The sequence below is a fragment of the Staurois parvus genome, unplaced genomic scaffold, assembly GCF_062004578.1.
Source record: "Staurois parvus isolate SC_StPar_1 unplaced genomic scaffold, SC_StPar_1.0 ptg001447l, whole genome shotgun sequence".
NCBI classification, from domain to species: domain Eukaryota; kingdom Metazoa; phylum Chordata; class Amphibia; order Anura; family Ranidae; genus Staurois; species Staurois parvus.
This window is the reverse complement of record NW_028319243.1, coordinates 211,765-228,479: the sequence shown is the minus strand read 5'-3', so window position 1 is coordinate 228,479 and position 16,715 is coordinate 211,765. Positions and strand designations below refer to the sequence as shown.

The window sequence follows — 16,715 nt, the reverse complement described above, 5'->3', positions numbered from 1 at the left end:
AGCTTTCATTAGGTTTACAGCATTGTCAGGAAGAAGAAAAACAACACTTCTACTGGTAGGATAAACAGCTAATCACTGAAGGGTTTATTTATTAAATAAAAAATTGCTGAGTGATGGTCTCATGCAAAAAAAAAAAAAAAGTATTTTGCTCTTTCTTAATATGTTGATTTCTTATGATCATCACCCCCATCTAGTGGTCATAATGTGCTATTTAAGTGTAATACCTCAATGAGGAAAATACCGCATTATGGACACTAGAAGGAGCTGATGAGCAGAGGCAATAAAAGTATTACACAAAATGCAGCAGCTCAGTAAATGCTGGAGACATTTTTTTATAAACAGACTGATGTCACTGGGGACTAAGAAAACAACCAAAATGGATGTGATAAAACTAGTGCCAAACCTTTAAAACAATAAATGTTTAACCACTTCCCGTCCGGCCCATGTATATAAACGGCTGGACAGTGGCAGTGCAGGGGCGGGTTGCCGTTCATAAACCACGCTCGCCATTTTGGACTGTGCGCGCTCCCTGGGAGCGCGCGTCACCGCATTTTTGTGCCCGCTGTGTCCTGTGTACACCGATCGCTGTACGGGACCTCTGTGTGAGGTCCTAATCATGTGATCACTGATTGGCCAATCAGTGATCACATGAATAGGAGTAATCAAGATGTCACTTCTGACATCATTGCTTGCTACGTGTGAAATCTGTGAATGGTCAGAGAGGTCACATGGTACAGGGCTATTCACAACAGCCTTGTACCATGTGACAAGCTGTGACCAATCACAGCTCACACAGTATTTCTCAATGGCTGCGAGAATGCAACCAGAGAGAAGGAGAAACAATTGCTTTTACAGACTATGGGTGTAAAAGCAATCAGTGTACAAAAGAAAAAAAAAAAAAACTTCTTCACCCCCCACAAGTAGTACAGTGTCACTATGGTGACACTGCATTGCTAGGGTGACAGTATGTAAAAAAAAAAAACATAAATAATAATATAAAAAATTAAAAAAATGTAAAAAACATTTTTGGAAAAATTATAATTTTTGGTTATGAACTAATTTGGGTTATTTTTTTGCTAAAAAGATAGCTGAATTCACTGAGGGAATGCTGTACTACTAGGGTGACAGTACGTATAATTAAAAAAAAAAACATTAATAATATAAAAAAATAAAATAAAACTAAAAAAAAATTTGGGGAAAATTATGATTTTTGGTTATAAACTAATATGAGTTTTTTTTTTTTACTAAAAAGATAACTGAATACATTTTGGCCAAGATTTATGAAGAAAGATTATTATTTGCAAAATTTAATAAGAAAAACACTTTTTTTTCAAAATGATTGGACTTTTTAATTTATATAGCAAAAAAAAATAAAAATCCCAGTGGTGAATAAAATACCACCAAAATAAAGTTTTATCCGTCTCAAAAAAATGCTAAAAAATTCATATGGGTACAGTGTTGCATGACCGCGCAATTGTCGTTCAAAGTGTGATAGTGCTGAAAGCTGAAAATTGGCCTGGAGAGGAAGGGGGGGGGGGGGAAAGTGTCCGGACTGGAAGGGGGTGAAAGTGTCCAGACTAGAAGGGGGTGAAAGTGTCCGGACTGGAAGGGGGGGAAAGTGTCCGGACTGGAAGGGGGGGAAAGTGTCCGGACTGGAAGGGGGGGAAAGTGTCCGGACTGGAAGAGGGGGAAAGTGTCCGGACTGGAAGAGGGGGAAAGTGTCCGGACTGGAAGGGGTGAAAGTGTCCGGACTGGAAGAGGGTGAAAGTGTTCGGACTGGAAGAGGGTGAAAGTGTCCGGACTGGAAGGGGGTGAAAGTGTCCGGACTGGAAGGGGGTGAAAGTGTCCGGACTGGAAGGGGAGGAAAGTGTCCGGACTGGAAGGGGAGGAAAGTGTCCGGACTGGAAGGGGGTGAAGGTGTCCGGACTGGAAGGGGGTGAAAGTGTCCGGACTGGAAGGGGGGAAAGTGTCCGGACTGGAAGGGGGGAAAGTGTCCGGACTGGAAGGGGGTGAAAGTGTCTGGACTGGAAGGAGGTAAAAGTGTCCGGACTGGAAGGGGGTGAAAGTGTCCGGACTGGAAGGGGATGAAAGTGTCCGGACTGGAAGGGGGGGACAGTGTCCGGACTGGAAGGGGGGGAATGTGTCCGGACTTGAAATGGTTAAAGGTAATGCACTGGGCCCGAGCGCGTCTTTTTGTCTCTATATACATATATCATTCCATCATCTATTTATACTTAGATTCTTGGGAGTCGGTGTGTAATTGGGCGCAGGCTGGTAGGGGCCCCAGGGCATTACTTTGCCCAGGAACCCATGATGCTATTAAGACCAGGGGCAGACTGACCATTTGGAAACTCGGGCACTGCTCGAGGGCCCGGGGTCAGTAGGGGGCCCCATGAGATGCCCCTGGTACCTTTTTCATAGGCTTTTTTGAGTTTGGGCAAGGACACAGGGGCCCCATGATCCCCAATTGCCCGGGGGCCCCATGAGTTGTCAGTCTGCCCCTGATTAAGACAGCCCTGTGCCCAGGGCCGTGGATAAGGGGGTACCACCAGTTCAAAGTCCAAAATCATTCAAAGTGTGACAGCGCTGAAAGCTGAAAATTGGCCTGGGCAAGAAGGGGGTAAAAGTGTCTGCACAAGGGGCGGACTGACAACTTATGGGGCCCCCGGGCAATAGGGGATCATGGGTCCCCTGTGTCCTTGCCCAAACTCAAAAAAGCCTATGAAAAAGGTACCAGAGACATCTCATGGTGCCTCCTACTGACCCCGGGCCCTCGGGCAGTGCCCAAGTTTCCAAATGGTCAGTCCACCCCTGGTCCGGACATGAAGTGGTTAAGTAAAATTTCACAAATCTTACCCGAGCCCTTGTTGTTGGACCCTCCAATTTGAAGTGTTTTGAATTCTAGAATAAAATAAAAAAAAAAATAGCATCATAAAACTTTACACAGACAGTTTTCTTAATATTAATATTATGAGGGGTTCTTCAAAAATGTTCCGCACTTTCATACTTATAATGGAGTTTAAAAAAAGTGCGGAAACTGTTTGAAGTATCAGCATTGATCTCTGGGATCTTGAAGGCTTCTCTTACCAAAGGTTTGAGTTCATCTTGCAGGTTTTCTATTAAACCGACGATGCGCTCGATGATCAGATCCGGGTTGTAAAGTCTCTTTGAAGAAACGCGCGGGTAAGCCATGAAGAGAAAACATATTCCGAAGTAAACGGCTGCCAGCTTTGTGCTCTGCTCCATTTTCGAATGTACAAAAAAAATAAAAAGGAAGAGAGCGTGCGATGATACATACTGTGTGTATATATATGGCAACCAAAGGAAATGCTTTTTTTTTTCCCACTTGTGATTGAAAAGATAAATGACTAAAAAAAACATTTCCTAATCTGATTCTGACAGCTGATAACATGGTAGGCAAGATTAAGTCATGAGCTGAAATTCTTCCTCTGAAGGATGAATATACTGAAGTATACAATGTAGCAATATTGAATATCATACCAACAAAACTAATGTCAAAGCATCATTTTTTTGTAGAACCGATTTTCCTAGCTGGTGGGAAAAGGAAGGTTTGCGCCTGCTGTCATTTGATGACCAGGGGCAGACTGACCACTCGGGTATTGCCCGAGAACCAGTGGTCAGTAGGGGGCCCGGTGAGAGGCGCACAATTCACTAAGGCAGGCCATAGACGGGCCGTTTATCGGCAGAATGAAAAATCGGTCAGCCTCGTTGCCGACGCTGCCACCCATTTTCCAGCATGACAGATAAAAATAAATGAGGAGATCAGCGAAAAACGGCTGACAGGCTGGCCCCACTAGCGGCGTGATTATCGGCCAATTTTTTGCGGATGAAAGTTTGGCCGATAAACGACCCATCTATGGCCTGCAAAAGCGGTATCTTACACAGGGGCGGACTGACCATTTGGGAACTCGGGCACTGCAGTGTAGGAGGATCCAAAAAAATAGATATATATATAAATAATAATAATAATAACTAGAAAAGCTACAATTTCTGGGGAAATTGTGTGAAGTGTTCTTGCCTCCACCAGTAGTCTACAACTGGAGTGGGCGGACTGACCATTTGGAAACTCAGGCACTGCCCGAGGGCCCGGGGTCAGTAGGGGGACAATATGCTTTGGGGGGGGGAGAGCCCCCTCCGCCCCAAAGCACCCCCCCATGTTGAGAGCATGTGGTCTGGTATGGTTCAGGAGCAGGGGTGGACTGACAACTCGTGAGGTCCCCGGGCAATAGGGGATCATGGGGCCCCTGTGTCCTTGGCCAAACTCAAAAAAGCCTATGAAAAAGGTACCAGGGACATCTCATGGGGCCCCCTACTGACCCCAGGCCCTCGGGCAGTGCCCGGGTTTCTAAATGGTCAGTCCGCCCCTGGTACCATGGGTATAAATTGGAAATGGAAAAGAGAATAGTAGGAAAAAATAAATAGGCAAATAAGTGATTGGAAAGACAGAGAAGGGGAAAAGGGGAACTGAAGGTGGAGTGGAGGCTGAGAGACGAGAGAGGTTGGTTCCCCAAAGGTAGTGAGGCCCTGGGTACTGGGATGCCTAGTAATGGTGTATAGGGGAGGACATCACCAAGGCATTAGCAATGAATCATTAAAGTGGGGAGGTAGACAGTGCTTAATCCAAGGCTGCCACATTTTTTTCAACTCGACTAATTTTGTCGCATCCAATGGCTTCCAGTTTAGTACGGATCAGGGCAGAATTCTATGTTTCATTTCATCTACAATTATAGACGGGGATTTTCAGGCTTCGGCTTCGGTTTGTTGTGAGCTGTAGAAAAAGTTTAATTTGACTCTGCGTTAGAAAATGATAAACATCCCTATGCAATATTCCATACTTACTGGCCCTAAATAAAAGTCTTTTTTTTTTTTTTTACTTTATTATTTTGAATTCTGGCCGCGATAAAAGAAAGGATATAGATTTCAAACCATAATATAATTTGGAAATGTGAGATAAAGCTATAAAGCTCTTGAGCAAGCCATATTGGAGCAATACTCGTCTGGTCTACATGATGCAAAAGTATATATTAGATTTCCACCATTGGTGGTGAAAGGATCCTCACTGACTTAACTGAAGTGTAATGATCTATCTCCCGATTGCGGGTGGCCACTTACTTCATCTGCATGCTCACTTCTGCCATCTGCTGGACGACGTTTTCTGAACACTGAGGTGTGGGCACTACAGCGCCACACCTGGCCTCAACCCGCAGTGCTAAATATAGAACTCTAGACAGATAAAAAAATAACCATTATATACAGAATCTATCTATCTATCTATCTATCTATCTATCTATCTATCTATCTATCTATCTATCTATCCATCTATCTATCTATAAATATATATATCTATATATAGATATACACTGCTCAGAAAAATGAAAGGAACACTCTGAAAACCCATCAGATCTCAATGGGGACAAATCTCCTGCTGGATCTCTATACTGACATGGACGGGGGATGGGTGAGAAACGTAAGGATGCCCCATCGTTTGATGGAAATGAAAATGATCGACCTACAGAGGACTGAATTCAAAGACCCCCCGAAAATCAAAGTGAAATAATAAGGCAGCTGGCGAGTCCATTTTGGTGAAATGTCATTGCAGCAACTCAGAATGGTCCTCAGTAGTTTGTATGGCCCCCACGTGCTTGTATGCATGCCTGACAACGCTGGGGGAGGGTCCTAATGGAACAATGGATGGTGTCCTGGGGGATTTCCTCCCAGATCGGGACCAGGGCATCACTGAGCTCCTGGACAGTCTGAGGTGCAACCTGGCGGCTTCGGATGAACCAAAAAATGACATCCCAGAGGTGTTCTATTGGATTTAGGTCAGGAGAGCGTGGGGGCCATTCAATGGTATCAATTCTTTCATCCTCCATGAACTGCCTGCATACTCTCACCACATGAGGCCGGACATTGTTGTGCACCAGGAGGAACCCAGGACCTACTGCACCAGGAGGAACCCAGGACCCACTGCACCAGGAGGAACCCAGGACCCACTGCACCAGGAGGAACCCAGGACCCACTGCACCAGGAGGAACCCAGGACCCACTGCACCAGGAGGAACCCAGGGCCAGCGTAGGGTCTGACAATGGGTCCAAGGATTTCATCCCAATACCTAATGGCAGTCAGGGTGCCATTGTCTAGCCTGTAGAGGTCTGTGTGTCCCTCCATGGATATGCCTCCCCAGACCATCACTGACCCACCACCATAACGGTCATACTGAACCATGTTACAGGCAGCAGAACGTTCTCCATGGCTTCTCCAGACCCTTTCACGTCTGTCACATGTGCTCAGGGTGAACCTGCTCTCATCTGTGAAAAGCACAGGGTGCCAGTGGTGGACCTGACAATTCTGGGGTTCAATGGCAAATGCCATTCAAGCTCTATGGTGCCGGGCAGTGAGCACAGGGCCCACTAGAGGACGTCGGGCCCTCAGGCCACCCTCATGAAGTCTGTTTCTGATTGTTTGGTCAGAGACATTCACACCAGTGGCCTGCTGGAGGTCATTTTGTAGGGCTCTGGCAGAGCTCATCCTGTTCCTCCTTGCAGATACCGGTCCTGCTGATGGGTTAAGGACCTTCTACGGCCCTGTCCAGCTCTCCTAGAGGAACTGCCTGTCTCCTGGACTCTCCTCCATGCTCTTGTCTCCTGGAATCTCCTCCATGCTCTTGTCTCCTGGAATCTCCTCCATGCTCTTGAGACTTTGCTGGGAGACACGGTAAACCTTCTGGCAATGGTACGTATTGATGTGCCATCCTGGAGGAGTTGGACTGCCTGTGCAACCTCTGTAGGGTCCAGGTATGGCCTCATGCTACCAGCAGTGACACTGATCCTAGCCAAATGCAAAACTAGAGAAAAACAGTCAGAAAAGATGAGAAGGGAAAAAAATGTCAGTGGGCTCCACCTGTAACACTATTCCTGTTTTGGGGGTTGTCTCATTGTTGCCCATCTAGTGCACCTGTTATTAATTTCATTAACACCAAAGCAGCTGAAACTGGTTAACAACCAACCCATTCTGCTATTATTCAGCTAATAACCAAACCTCTACTCCTCCTACCAGTCCATCCCCTACAGTAATTACCTTTTGTACCACCAGCCCCTCCCTCTTAGATTGTAAGCTCCCAGGATCAGGGCCCTCCAAACCCTCTTGTATTGAACTGTATTGTTGCTGTATTGTCTCCCTTTATATTGTAAAGTGCTGAGCAAACTGTTGGCACCATAAATCCTGTATAATAATAATAATAATAAAAATAATAATCAGTGCCCATCAGTGCCACCCACCAGTGCCACCTATCAATGCCCATCAGTGTAGCCTCATCAGCAGGGGCGGACTGACAACTCATGGGACCCCCAGGCAATAGGGGATAATGGGGCCCCTGTGTCCTTGCCCAAACTCAAAAAAGCCTATGAAAAAGGTACCAGGGGCATCTCATGGGGCCCCCTACTGACCCCGGGCCCTCGGGCAGTGCCCGAGTTTCCAAATGGTCAGTCCGCCCCTGGTCATCAGTACACTTTAGTGAAGGAGAGAAATCACTTATTTACAATACTTTATACCACAAACTAAGAAAACATTTTTTTGTTTGTTTAGCAAAAAATAAAACCTATGGTGGTGAAAAAATACCACCAAAAGAAAGCTGTATTTTTCTAAAAAAAAAAATAACAATTTAGTTTGGGTACAGTGTCACATGACCGCGCAATTGTCATTCAAAGTGTGAAACCTTACCTGGAGCCAGAGTTAAGATGCAAATTGTCAGACCAACAAGTTTCACTAGATGGCAGCATAACAGCATTTCACAAAACAACTATTAATATAGTCTATAAAAAAGAAAATATTAATAATAATAATAGAACTATTAAAGAAAAAAAATTATAATAATAGTAATAATGGCACTAATAAAGTAAAAAGAATAAAAATAAATAATAAAATGAATAAAGTAAAGATTATTATTGTTATTATTATTATTATAATACAGGATTTATATAGCGCCAGCAGTTTGCTCAGCGCTGTATATGTTATTATAGAAGTGCGCACAAATCATAGAAACAGGAACATAGCGGGGGAGATTTACTAAAACTGGAGCACTCAGAATCTGGTGCAGTTGTGCACGGTAGCCAATCAGCTTCTAGCTTCAGCTTGTTCAATTAAGCTTTGACAATAAAACCTGAAAGCTGATTGGTTACTATTCAGAGCTGCACCCGATTCTGCACCATTCAGATTTAGTAAATAACCCCCCCTCCCCCCACTGTGACACTAAGGCGATCACCCCTGTGCACCCAGTATAGACCGCAGCAATATCATACATATCTGCTATGGGTCTCTTTATTTAGCAACAACTTAAAAAGTAAAATTTAACTTTACTTTTTATGCAATGCAAAAAAAAAAATACTAAACTAAAAACACGTTTTATACTTTGATCATTGTTCTAACACATTGTTACTGTAGATACAACGTATAAAGCGATTTTTTTTTTTTTGTTGTTTTCTTTTTTTTGCATCCTTTTTTGAATGAGACTAAAAAAAAAAGAAGAATGAAAAAAATAAAATTGTAATCAATGGTTAGAAAAATAGAAATAATAATAATAATAATGATGATAATAATAATAAATAATAATACTAATAATAATAATAATAATAATAATAATAAATAATTGTAATAATGATTATTATTATTAATAATAATAATACAAATAATAATAATTAATAACAATAATGATAAATAATAATAATGATCAATAATAATAATAATAATAATGATAAATAATAATAATAATAATAAAAAATAAAATTAATAATAATAAATAATAATAATAATAAATAATAATAATAGTAATAATAATAACAATAATCAATAATAATAATAATAATAATAATAATCAATAATAATAATAATAAAAACATTTATAAAAGCATCAGCAGGAAAATCAGAGCTCTGGGAGCAGGGATTAATAAATATAAAGTAATGGTTAATAAGGGGCTATACAGATTTTAGTTTTTTAAAAAGTTTTTCTACTTATCAGGATGCTTTAATTGACACCATATAAAGATTGAGGCTCCGTGCACACTAGCGTTTTTTTCTGCTCCTAGAAGCTAAATCGTGTTCTTCTATGTGTCCATGCACACTACTTTAGGCAATTAGCATTTTTTGACCTTCAGCATCTAGGAGCAGAAAAATAATTGTTTTTGTAGTGTTTTTCCAGCAGAAAAAAAATGCTAAATGGTCCGAAATGCTGCTAAACGCTACTAAAATGCTCATGACAGCTTGGTTCTTTCTTTTCTTTCCCTCTACAAGTACTAGAAAATTGCTAATAAAACACAATGCTCCTAAACACTTCTGAAAGCTTCTAAGCGCTACCAAAACATGACTACAACACTATTACCAACATTTTTTATTTAGTGTTTTTTCCAGCTTTTTTTAGTTTAAAAAAATGACAGCGTGCATGAAGCCAAAAGTAATTTTTTTGATCTGCAGAGGAATTAAACAGAGTAGATACAAAAGCAACAATGTTACATTGTATCTCTCTATATCCCATCTGATCCATGTTTATAAACAATGTTACTTTGTATCTCTCTATCTCTCATCTGATCGATGTTTATAAACAATGTTACTTTGTATCTCTCTATCTCCCATCTGATCGATGTTTATAAACAATGTTACTTTGTATCTCTCTATCTCTCATCTGATCCATGTTTATAAACAATGTTACTTTGTATCTCTCTATCTCTCATCTGATCGATGTTTATAAACAATGTTACATTGTATCTCTCTATCTCTCATCTGATCGATGTTTATAAACAATGTTACTTTGTATCTCTCTATCTCCCATCTGATCGATGTTTATAAACAATGTTACATTGTATCTCTCTATCTCTCATCTGATCGATGTTTATAAACAATGTTACTTTGTATCTCTCTATCTCCCATCTGATCGATGTTTATAAACAATGTTACTTTGTATCTCTCTATCTCTCATCTGATCCATGTTTATAAAAAATGTTACTTTGTATCTCTCTATCTCCCATCTGATCGATGTTTATAAACAATGTTACTTTGTATCTCTCTATCTCCCATCTGATCGATGTTTATAAACAATGTTACTTTGTATCTCTCTATCTCCCATCTGATCGATGTTTATAAACAATGTTACTTTGTATCTCTATCACCCGTCTGATCAATGTTTATAAACAATAAAAAAAAATTTAAATAATAATAATTTTTATTAACTAATTTGGTTTTTTTTTTTTTACTAAAAAGATAACGGAATAAGATTTATAAAGAAAGATTATTCATTTGCAAAATGTTATAAGAAAAACACTTTTTTAAAAACATTTTTAGACTTTTTCATTTACATAGCAAAAAAAAATCCCAGTGGTGAATAAATACCACCAAAATAAAGTATTATCTATCTCAAAAAATGCTAAAAACTTCATATGGGTACAGTGTTGCATGACTGCGTAATTGTCATTCAAAGTGTGATAGCACTGAAAGCTGAAAATTGGCCTGCACATGACGGGGGGGAAAGTGTCTGGACCAGGGGCGGACTGACCATTTGGAAACTCAGGCACTGCCCGAGGGCCCGGAGTCAGTAGGGGGCCCCATGAAATGCCCCTGGTACCTTTTTCATAGGCTTTTTTGAGTTTGGGCAAGGACACAGGGGCCCCATGATCCCCTATTGCCCGGGGCCCCCATGAGTTGTCAGTCCGCCCCTGGTCTGGACTGGAAGGGGGTGAAAGTGTCCGGACTGGAAGTGGTTAATGATTATAGAGCTGTATTCAATGTGTGCCTTTTATATCGGCCCAGAGTTCAGCTTTACGTTTTCGGCATCTGATCCTCACATCCATCCTCTATCCATTAACACAAGAGAGCTAATCAGGAGTTAATCAGTGACCTGACACCATCCTGTACTGGAGATAGGAGGGGAATCTTTGAACTTTGTAACAAGTAATACTCTATGTAATAATCATTTACTGCTTTCCTGCAGAATAAAAAATAGACTGTGCTAAAGGAGGAACCAGGGAGCACAAAATACATGCTTTATTGCCAAAAGTATGGGGTCGCCGGCCTTTCCCCGCACATGACCTTTAATGGCATCCCAGTCTTCGTCCGTAGGGTTCAATATTGAGTTGGCCCCGCTCTTTGCAGCTATAACAGCTTCAACTCTTCTGGGAAGGCTGTCCACAAGGTTTAGGAGGGTGTCTATGGGAAGGTTGGACCATTCTTCCAGAAGCACATTTGTCACGTGAGGCACTGATGTCGGGGGAGGAGGCCTGGCTTGCAGTCTCCACTCTAATTCATCCCAAAGGTGGTCTATGGGGTTGAGGTCAGGACTCTGTGCAGGACAGTCAAGTTCCTCCACCCCAAACTGGCTCCTCCATGTCTTTATGGACCTTGCTTTGTGCACTGGTGCGCAGTCATGTTGGAACAAGAAGGGGCCATCCCCAAACTCTTCTCACAAAGGTTGGGAGCATGAAACTGTCCAAAATGTGGCCTTAAGAGTTCCCTTCACTGGAACTAAAGCCATCCCTGGACCCCAATGACCCGACATCTCCCTGCTCCCATTCACATCCAAACTCCTCGAGTGCTTAGTCTACAATCGTCTAAGCTCTCACCTCAACGACAACAACCTCCTCGATCCTCTACAGTCCGGCTTCCGTCCCCTACACTCCACCGAACCGCCAAAGCTAATGGCCACTATTCAGTGCTCCTACTCCTTGACCTCTCCGCGGCCTTCAACACAGTCAACCACCCCCTCCTCCTAAAAAAACTACACTCCCTCGGCCTCAGAGATTCTGCTCTCTCCTGGCTCTCATCCTACCTATCACAATGCTCCTTCAGCGTTACCTATAACGCTACCACCTTCCCCTCACTCCCCCTCTCTGTTGGGGTCCCTCAAGGCTCCGTACTCAGGCCCCTTCTATTCTCCATCTATACCTCCTCCCTTGGCCAACTCATACACTCTCGCAGCTTCAACTACCACCTCTATGCCGACGACACACAAATCTATCTCTCACCCCCTCAATCTCCGCCCAAATCACAAACCTACTAAATAACATATCAGATTGGATGTCGCTCCACTTCCTTAAACTGAACCTATCCAAAACCAAGCTCCTAGTCTTCCCCCCACCCCCCATTGACTTCTCCATCATGTCCAACAATGCCACTATCAGGCCCGCCCCGAAGGGCAGAGTACTTGGTGTCATTCTGGACCCCAAACTATCCTTCCAGCCCCAAGTCCAATCTTTAACAAACTCATGCAGACTCCACCTCCGCAACATCGCCAAAATCCGCACGTTCCTAACTCCAGAAACCACTAAACAGCTCATCCACTCCCTCATCATATCACGACTCGACTACTGCAACTCCCTCCTCACTGGCCTGCCTCGCCGCTGGCTATCCCCGTTTTAGTCGATCCTGAATACGACAGCAAGACTCATTCACCAACCACTCCGTTTCTGCCACCCCCCTCTGCCAATCCCTCCACTGGCTTCCGATTGCCCAATGGATCAAATTCAAAATCCTAACACTGACGTACAAAGCTGTCCACCATACTGCCCCGAACTACATCACTGACCTAATATCCAAGTACCACCCAATACGCACACTCCGCTCCTCACAAGACCTCCTTCTCTCTAGTTCCCTGGTCTCCTCCTCCCATGCACGCCTCCAGGATTTCTCCAGGGCGTCACCCATCCTCTGGAACTCTCTACCCCAATCCATCAGACTATCACCTACTCTCCTCTCCTTTAGGCACACCCTAAAAACCCATCTCTTCAGGGAAGCCTACCCCACCCCCTGCTAATTGCCAACCTCCTCCACTCCTCCTACCACCCCATCCCCCACAGCTAACTCCTCCTGTACCACTATCCCCTCCGTCCTAGATTGTAAGCTCGAAGGAGCTGGGCCCTCGAACCCCTCGTGTATCACATTGTATTGTTATTGTACTGTCATGTTCTGTCTCCCTTTGTAATGTACAGCGCTGAGCAAACTGTTGGCGCTTTATAAATACTGTATAATAATAACAATAATATACCAAGCACTTTGGGTCTGGTATGGATTTTGAGGGGAACCGCCATGTCAAAATTGTTTTTAAAAATGGCTTGGGGTCCCCCTCCCATCTATACCAAGCCCTTTGGGTCTGGTAGGGATTTTGAGGGGAACCCCCATGCCAAAATTGTTTTTAAAAATGGCTTGGGGTCACCCTCCTATCTATTCCAAGCCCTTTGGGTCTGGTATGGATTTTTTGGGGAACCCCCGTGCCAAAATTGTTTTTAAAAATGGCTTGGGTTCCCCCCTCCCATCTATACCAAGCCCTTTGGGTCTGGTATGGATTTTGAGGGGAACCCCCATGCCAAAATTATTTTTAAAAATGGCATGGGGTCCCCTCTAAAATCCATACCAGACCCTTATCCAAGCATACAGCCCTGCAGTTAAAGAAAGGGGGGGGGGGGCGAGTGAATGCTACCCTGCTCCTGAACCATACCAGGCCACGTGCCCTCAACATGGGGAAGTGCTTTGGGGCAGAGGAGCTCCCCCCCAAAAGCACCTTGTCCCCATGTTGATGGAGACAAGGGCCTCTTCCCCACAACCGTGGCCTGTGGTTGTGGGGATCTGCAGGCAAGGGGCTTATTGGAATCTGGAAACCCCTTTTAACAAGGGGGCCCCCAGATCCTGACCCCCCTCCCATGTGAATGAGTATGCAGTACATGCAGCTACCCATTCACAAAAAAAAAGGGTAGTGTAAAAAATGACAGAAGTCAGTCTTTGACAAGTCCTTTATTAAAATCAAAAATTAAAGTCCCCTGAAGTAGATCCAACGTCAATCACGATGCCCACCACTGCCGCTACCTGAAAAAAAAAAAAAACGCTCTGCTCGCAAACACTGCCTCCCGCTGTCTAACAGCTGCACCCCCGATGACAATTCTTAACCGGTTCCCTCCCGGCCTATGGCCGAATGGCGGCCAGCAAAAACCCTCATCTTTCCGGGTGGAAGCCATATGGCGTCCTTTCGGGCATGCACAGTTTGCGCGCCTGCAGAGCTGCGCAGCGGCGCGATCTGTCACCAGTAACATTCTACTACTTTGGTCATAGTGAAATATGAAATAAAATCTTAACAAAAAGAAAAAAATTGAATAAAAAATTAAAAATAATAAAAAAAATTAAAAATGAAAAAAAATTATATATATTTTTTTTCATACTGTCACCAATCAGTGTCCCTGATCACCGCCATGCCAGTTACATGATGACGCTGTACTGCACTGGTGACAGTATGTAAAACAAAAATAGTGAAAATAATTTTTTTCATTTTTTCATTTTCTGAAAAATTATGACAAAAAAAATACAACTTCAAAAAAACTCACCATGCCTGTTATGAAATATGTCAGACTGTCTACTTTGCAAAAAGGGGTCATTTGGGGGATATCTGTACTGTCCTGACATTTGGGGGATATCTGTACTGTGCTGACATTTGGGGGATATCTGTACTGTTCTGACATTTGGGGGATATCTGTACTGTGCTGACATTTGGGGATATCTGTACTGTCCTGACATTTGGGGGATATCTGTACTGTCCTGACATTTGGGGGATATCTGTACTGTCCTGACATTTGGGGGATATCTGTACTGTTCTGACGTTTGGGGGATATCTGTATCATCTGACATTTGGGGGATATCTGTACTGTCCTGACATTTGGGGGATATCTGTACTATTCTGACATTTGGGGGATATCTGTACTGTCCTGACATTTGGGGGATATCTGTACTGTCCTGACATTTGGGGGATATCTGTACTGTCCTGACATTTGGGGGATGTCTGTACTGTCCTGACATTTGGGGGATGTCTGTACTGTCCTGACATTTGGGGGAGATGTGTACTGTCCTGACATTTGGGGGGATGTCTGTACTGTCCTGACATTTGGGGGGATATGTGTACTGTCCTGACATTTGGGGGAATATCTGTACTGTCCTGACATTTGGGGGATATGTGTACTGTCCTGACATTTGGGGGAATATCTGTACTGTCCTGACATTTGGGGGATATCTGTACTGTCCTGACATTTGGGGGGATATCTGTACTGTTCTGACATTTGGGGGATATCTGTACTGTCCTGACATTTGGGGGATATCTGTACTGTTCTGACATTTGGGGGATATCTGTACTGTCCTGACATTTGGGGGGTATCTGTACTGTCCTGACATTTGGGGGATATCTGTACCGTTCTGACATTTGGGGGATATCTGTACTGTTCTGACATTTGGGGGATATCTGTACTGTCCTGACATTTGGGGGGTATCTGTACTGTCCTGACATTTGGGGGATATCTGTACTGTCCTGACATTTGGGGGGTATCTGTACTGTCCTGACATTTGGGGGATATCTGTACAGTCCTGACATTTGGGGGATATCTGTACTGTCCTGACATTTGGGGGATATCTGTACTGTCCTGACATTCTTGGACCTCAAGAAATTAGATTGGCTGTCAGTACTTCAGGATTGATCAATTTTCAGATCTATACCATAGCATGTGAACTCTATAACTTTCCTACAGACTACATAATAAACACTGATTTGGGTTATTTTCCCCAAAGACATGTAGCAGAATACATCTCGGCCTAAATTTATGAAGAACAATTATTTATTTGCAAATTTTTATAACAGAAAGAAAAATGTATTTTTTTTCAAAATTTTCGGTATTTTTTGTTAATTTAGCAGAAAATAAAAACCCCAGCGGTGATTAAATACCACCAAAATAAAGCTCTAGTTGTGTGAAGAAAATGATAAAATTTTAGTTTGGGTACAATGTTGTATGACCGCGCAATTGTCATTCAAAGTGTGAGAGCGCTGAAACCTGAAAACTGGCCTGGGCAGGAAGGGGGTAAAAGTGCCCGGTATTGAAGTGGTTAAATACTGTCGGGGTTCACCCCCCCCCTTGTGATGCCATCATGCGCTGTGATTGGCCAAAGCATTGCACCTGACCTGTTGTCAGGTGCATTGCTTTAAACAATCACAATGCACTGTTCCGAGGGGGGGGGAAACAGTCCTCCGAACGCCCGTACCGTTTGTGTGTTTTCGCCGAACACACGAACGGCCCATGTTCAAGTCGAACTTAGCCCCTCCCTCCTCATTAGCCACTGGTACGCTTTCCGAAGCGGTTGGGGGGTGGGGGGAGATGTCCCCCCTCCCTCTGCTCGCCGGTGTTTCTTACCATTAAAACCAACGTGTACATGAAACAAGTGTGCGGCCGGCTGCTCCCAGAGGAAATGAGAGACTCTATGGTCTCTGATCACCTCTATGGTGTTGGAGGACTGGAAAGATAATGTCACGTCCGGTCATAGGTGAATGGAAACAATTTTTTTTTTTTATCCTTTGCTTTTATAGGTAAAGGAGAGATTTGCTTCTTTTTGGCCCCAGATCTCTCTTTAAAGAGGACCTGTCATTCTTATTTCTAAGGGAGGTTTGCATTCCTTGTAATAGGAATAAAAGTGATTTAAAATTTGCTTTGCTGGGTTTTTTTTTGCCTTCCTCTGGATCAACCTTGGGTGTAGGAATATAATTATTATTATTTATTTTATTTTTTTTAATGGTTGAACTGGATGGATTTTTGTCTTTTTTTTCAGCCAGACTAACTATGTAACTATATGTAAAAACAAATAAATAAATAAATGTACAGTGAAAAAATAAATAAATAAAGGGACAGTGTAAA

At 43.0% G+C, this 16,715-nt stretch overlaps 1 protein-coding gene across 1 annotated transcript in view; it reads right to left on the bottom strand.

Moving 5' to 3' along the window:
- The window catches only part of LOC149435928 (uncharacterized), a 118,013-nt gene that overhangs the window by 18,004 nt on the left and 83,294 nt on the right, over positions 1-16,715 (bottom strand). Inside the window, exons 2-3 of the mRNA XM_089662248.1 lie at positions 3,088-3,237; positions 2,857-2,901 (exon numbers count right to left, since the gene is read on the bottom strand). Coding sequence (XP_089518374.1) covers positions 2,857-2,901; positions 3,088-3,192 — 150 coding nt within the window. The 5' untranslated portion in view covers positions 3,193-3,237. The remainder of the gene's footprint in view (positions 1-2,856; positions 2,902-3,087; positions 3,238-16,715) is intronic.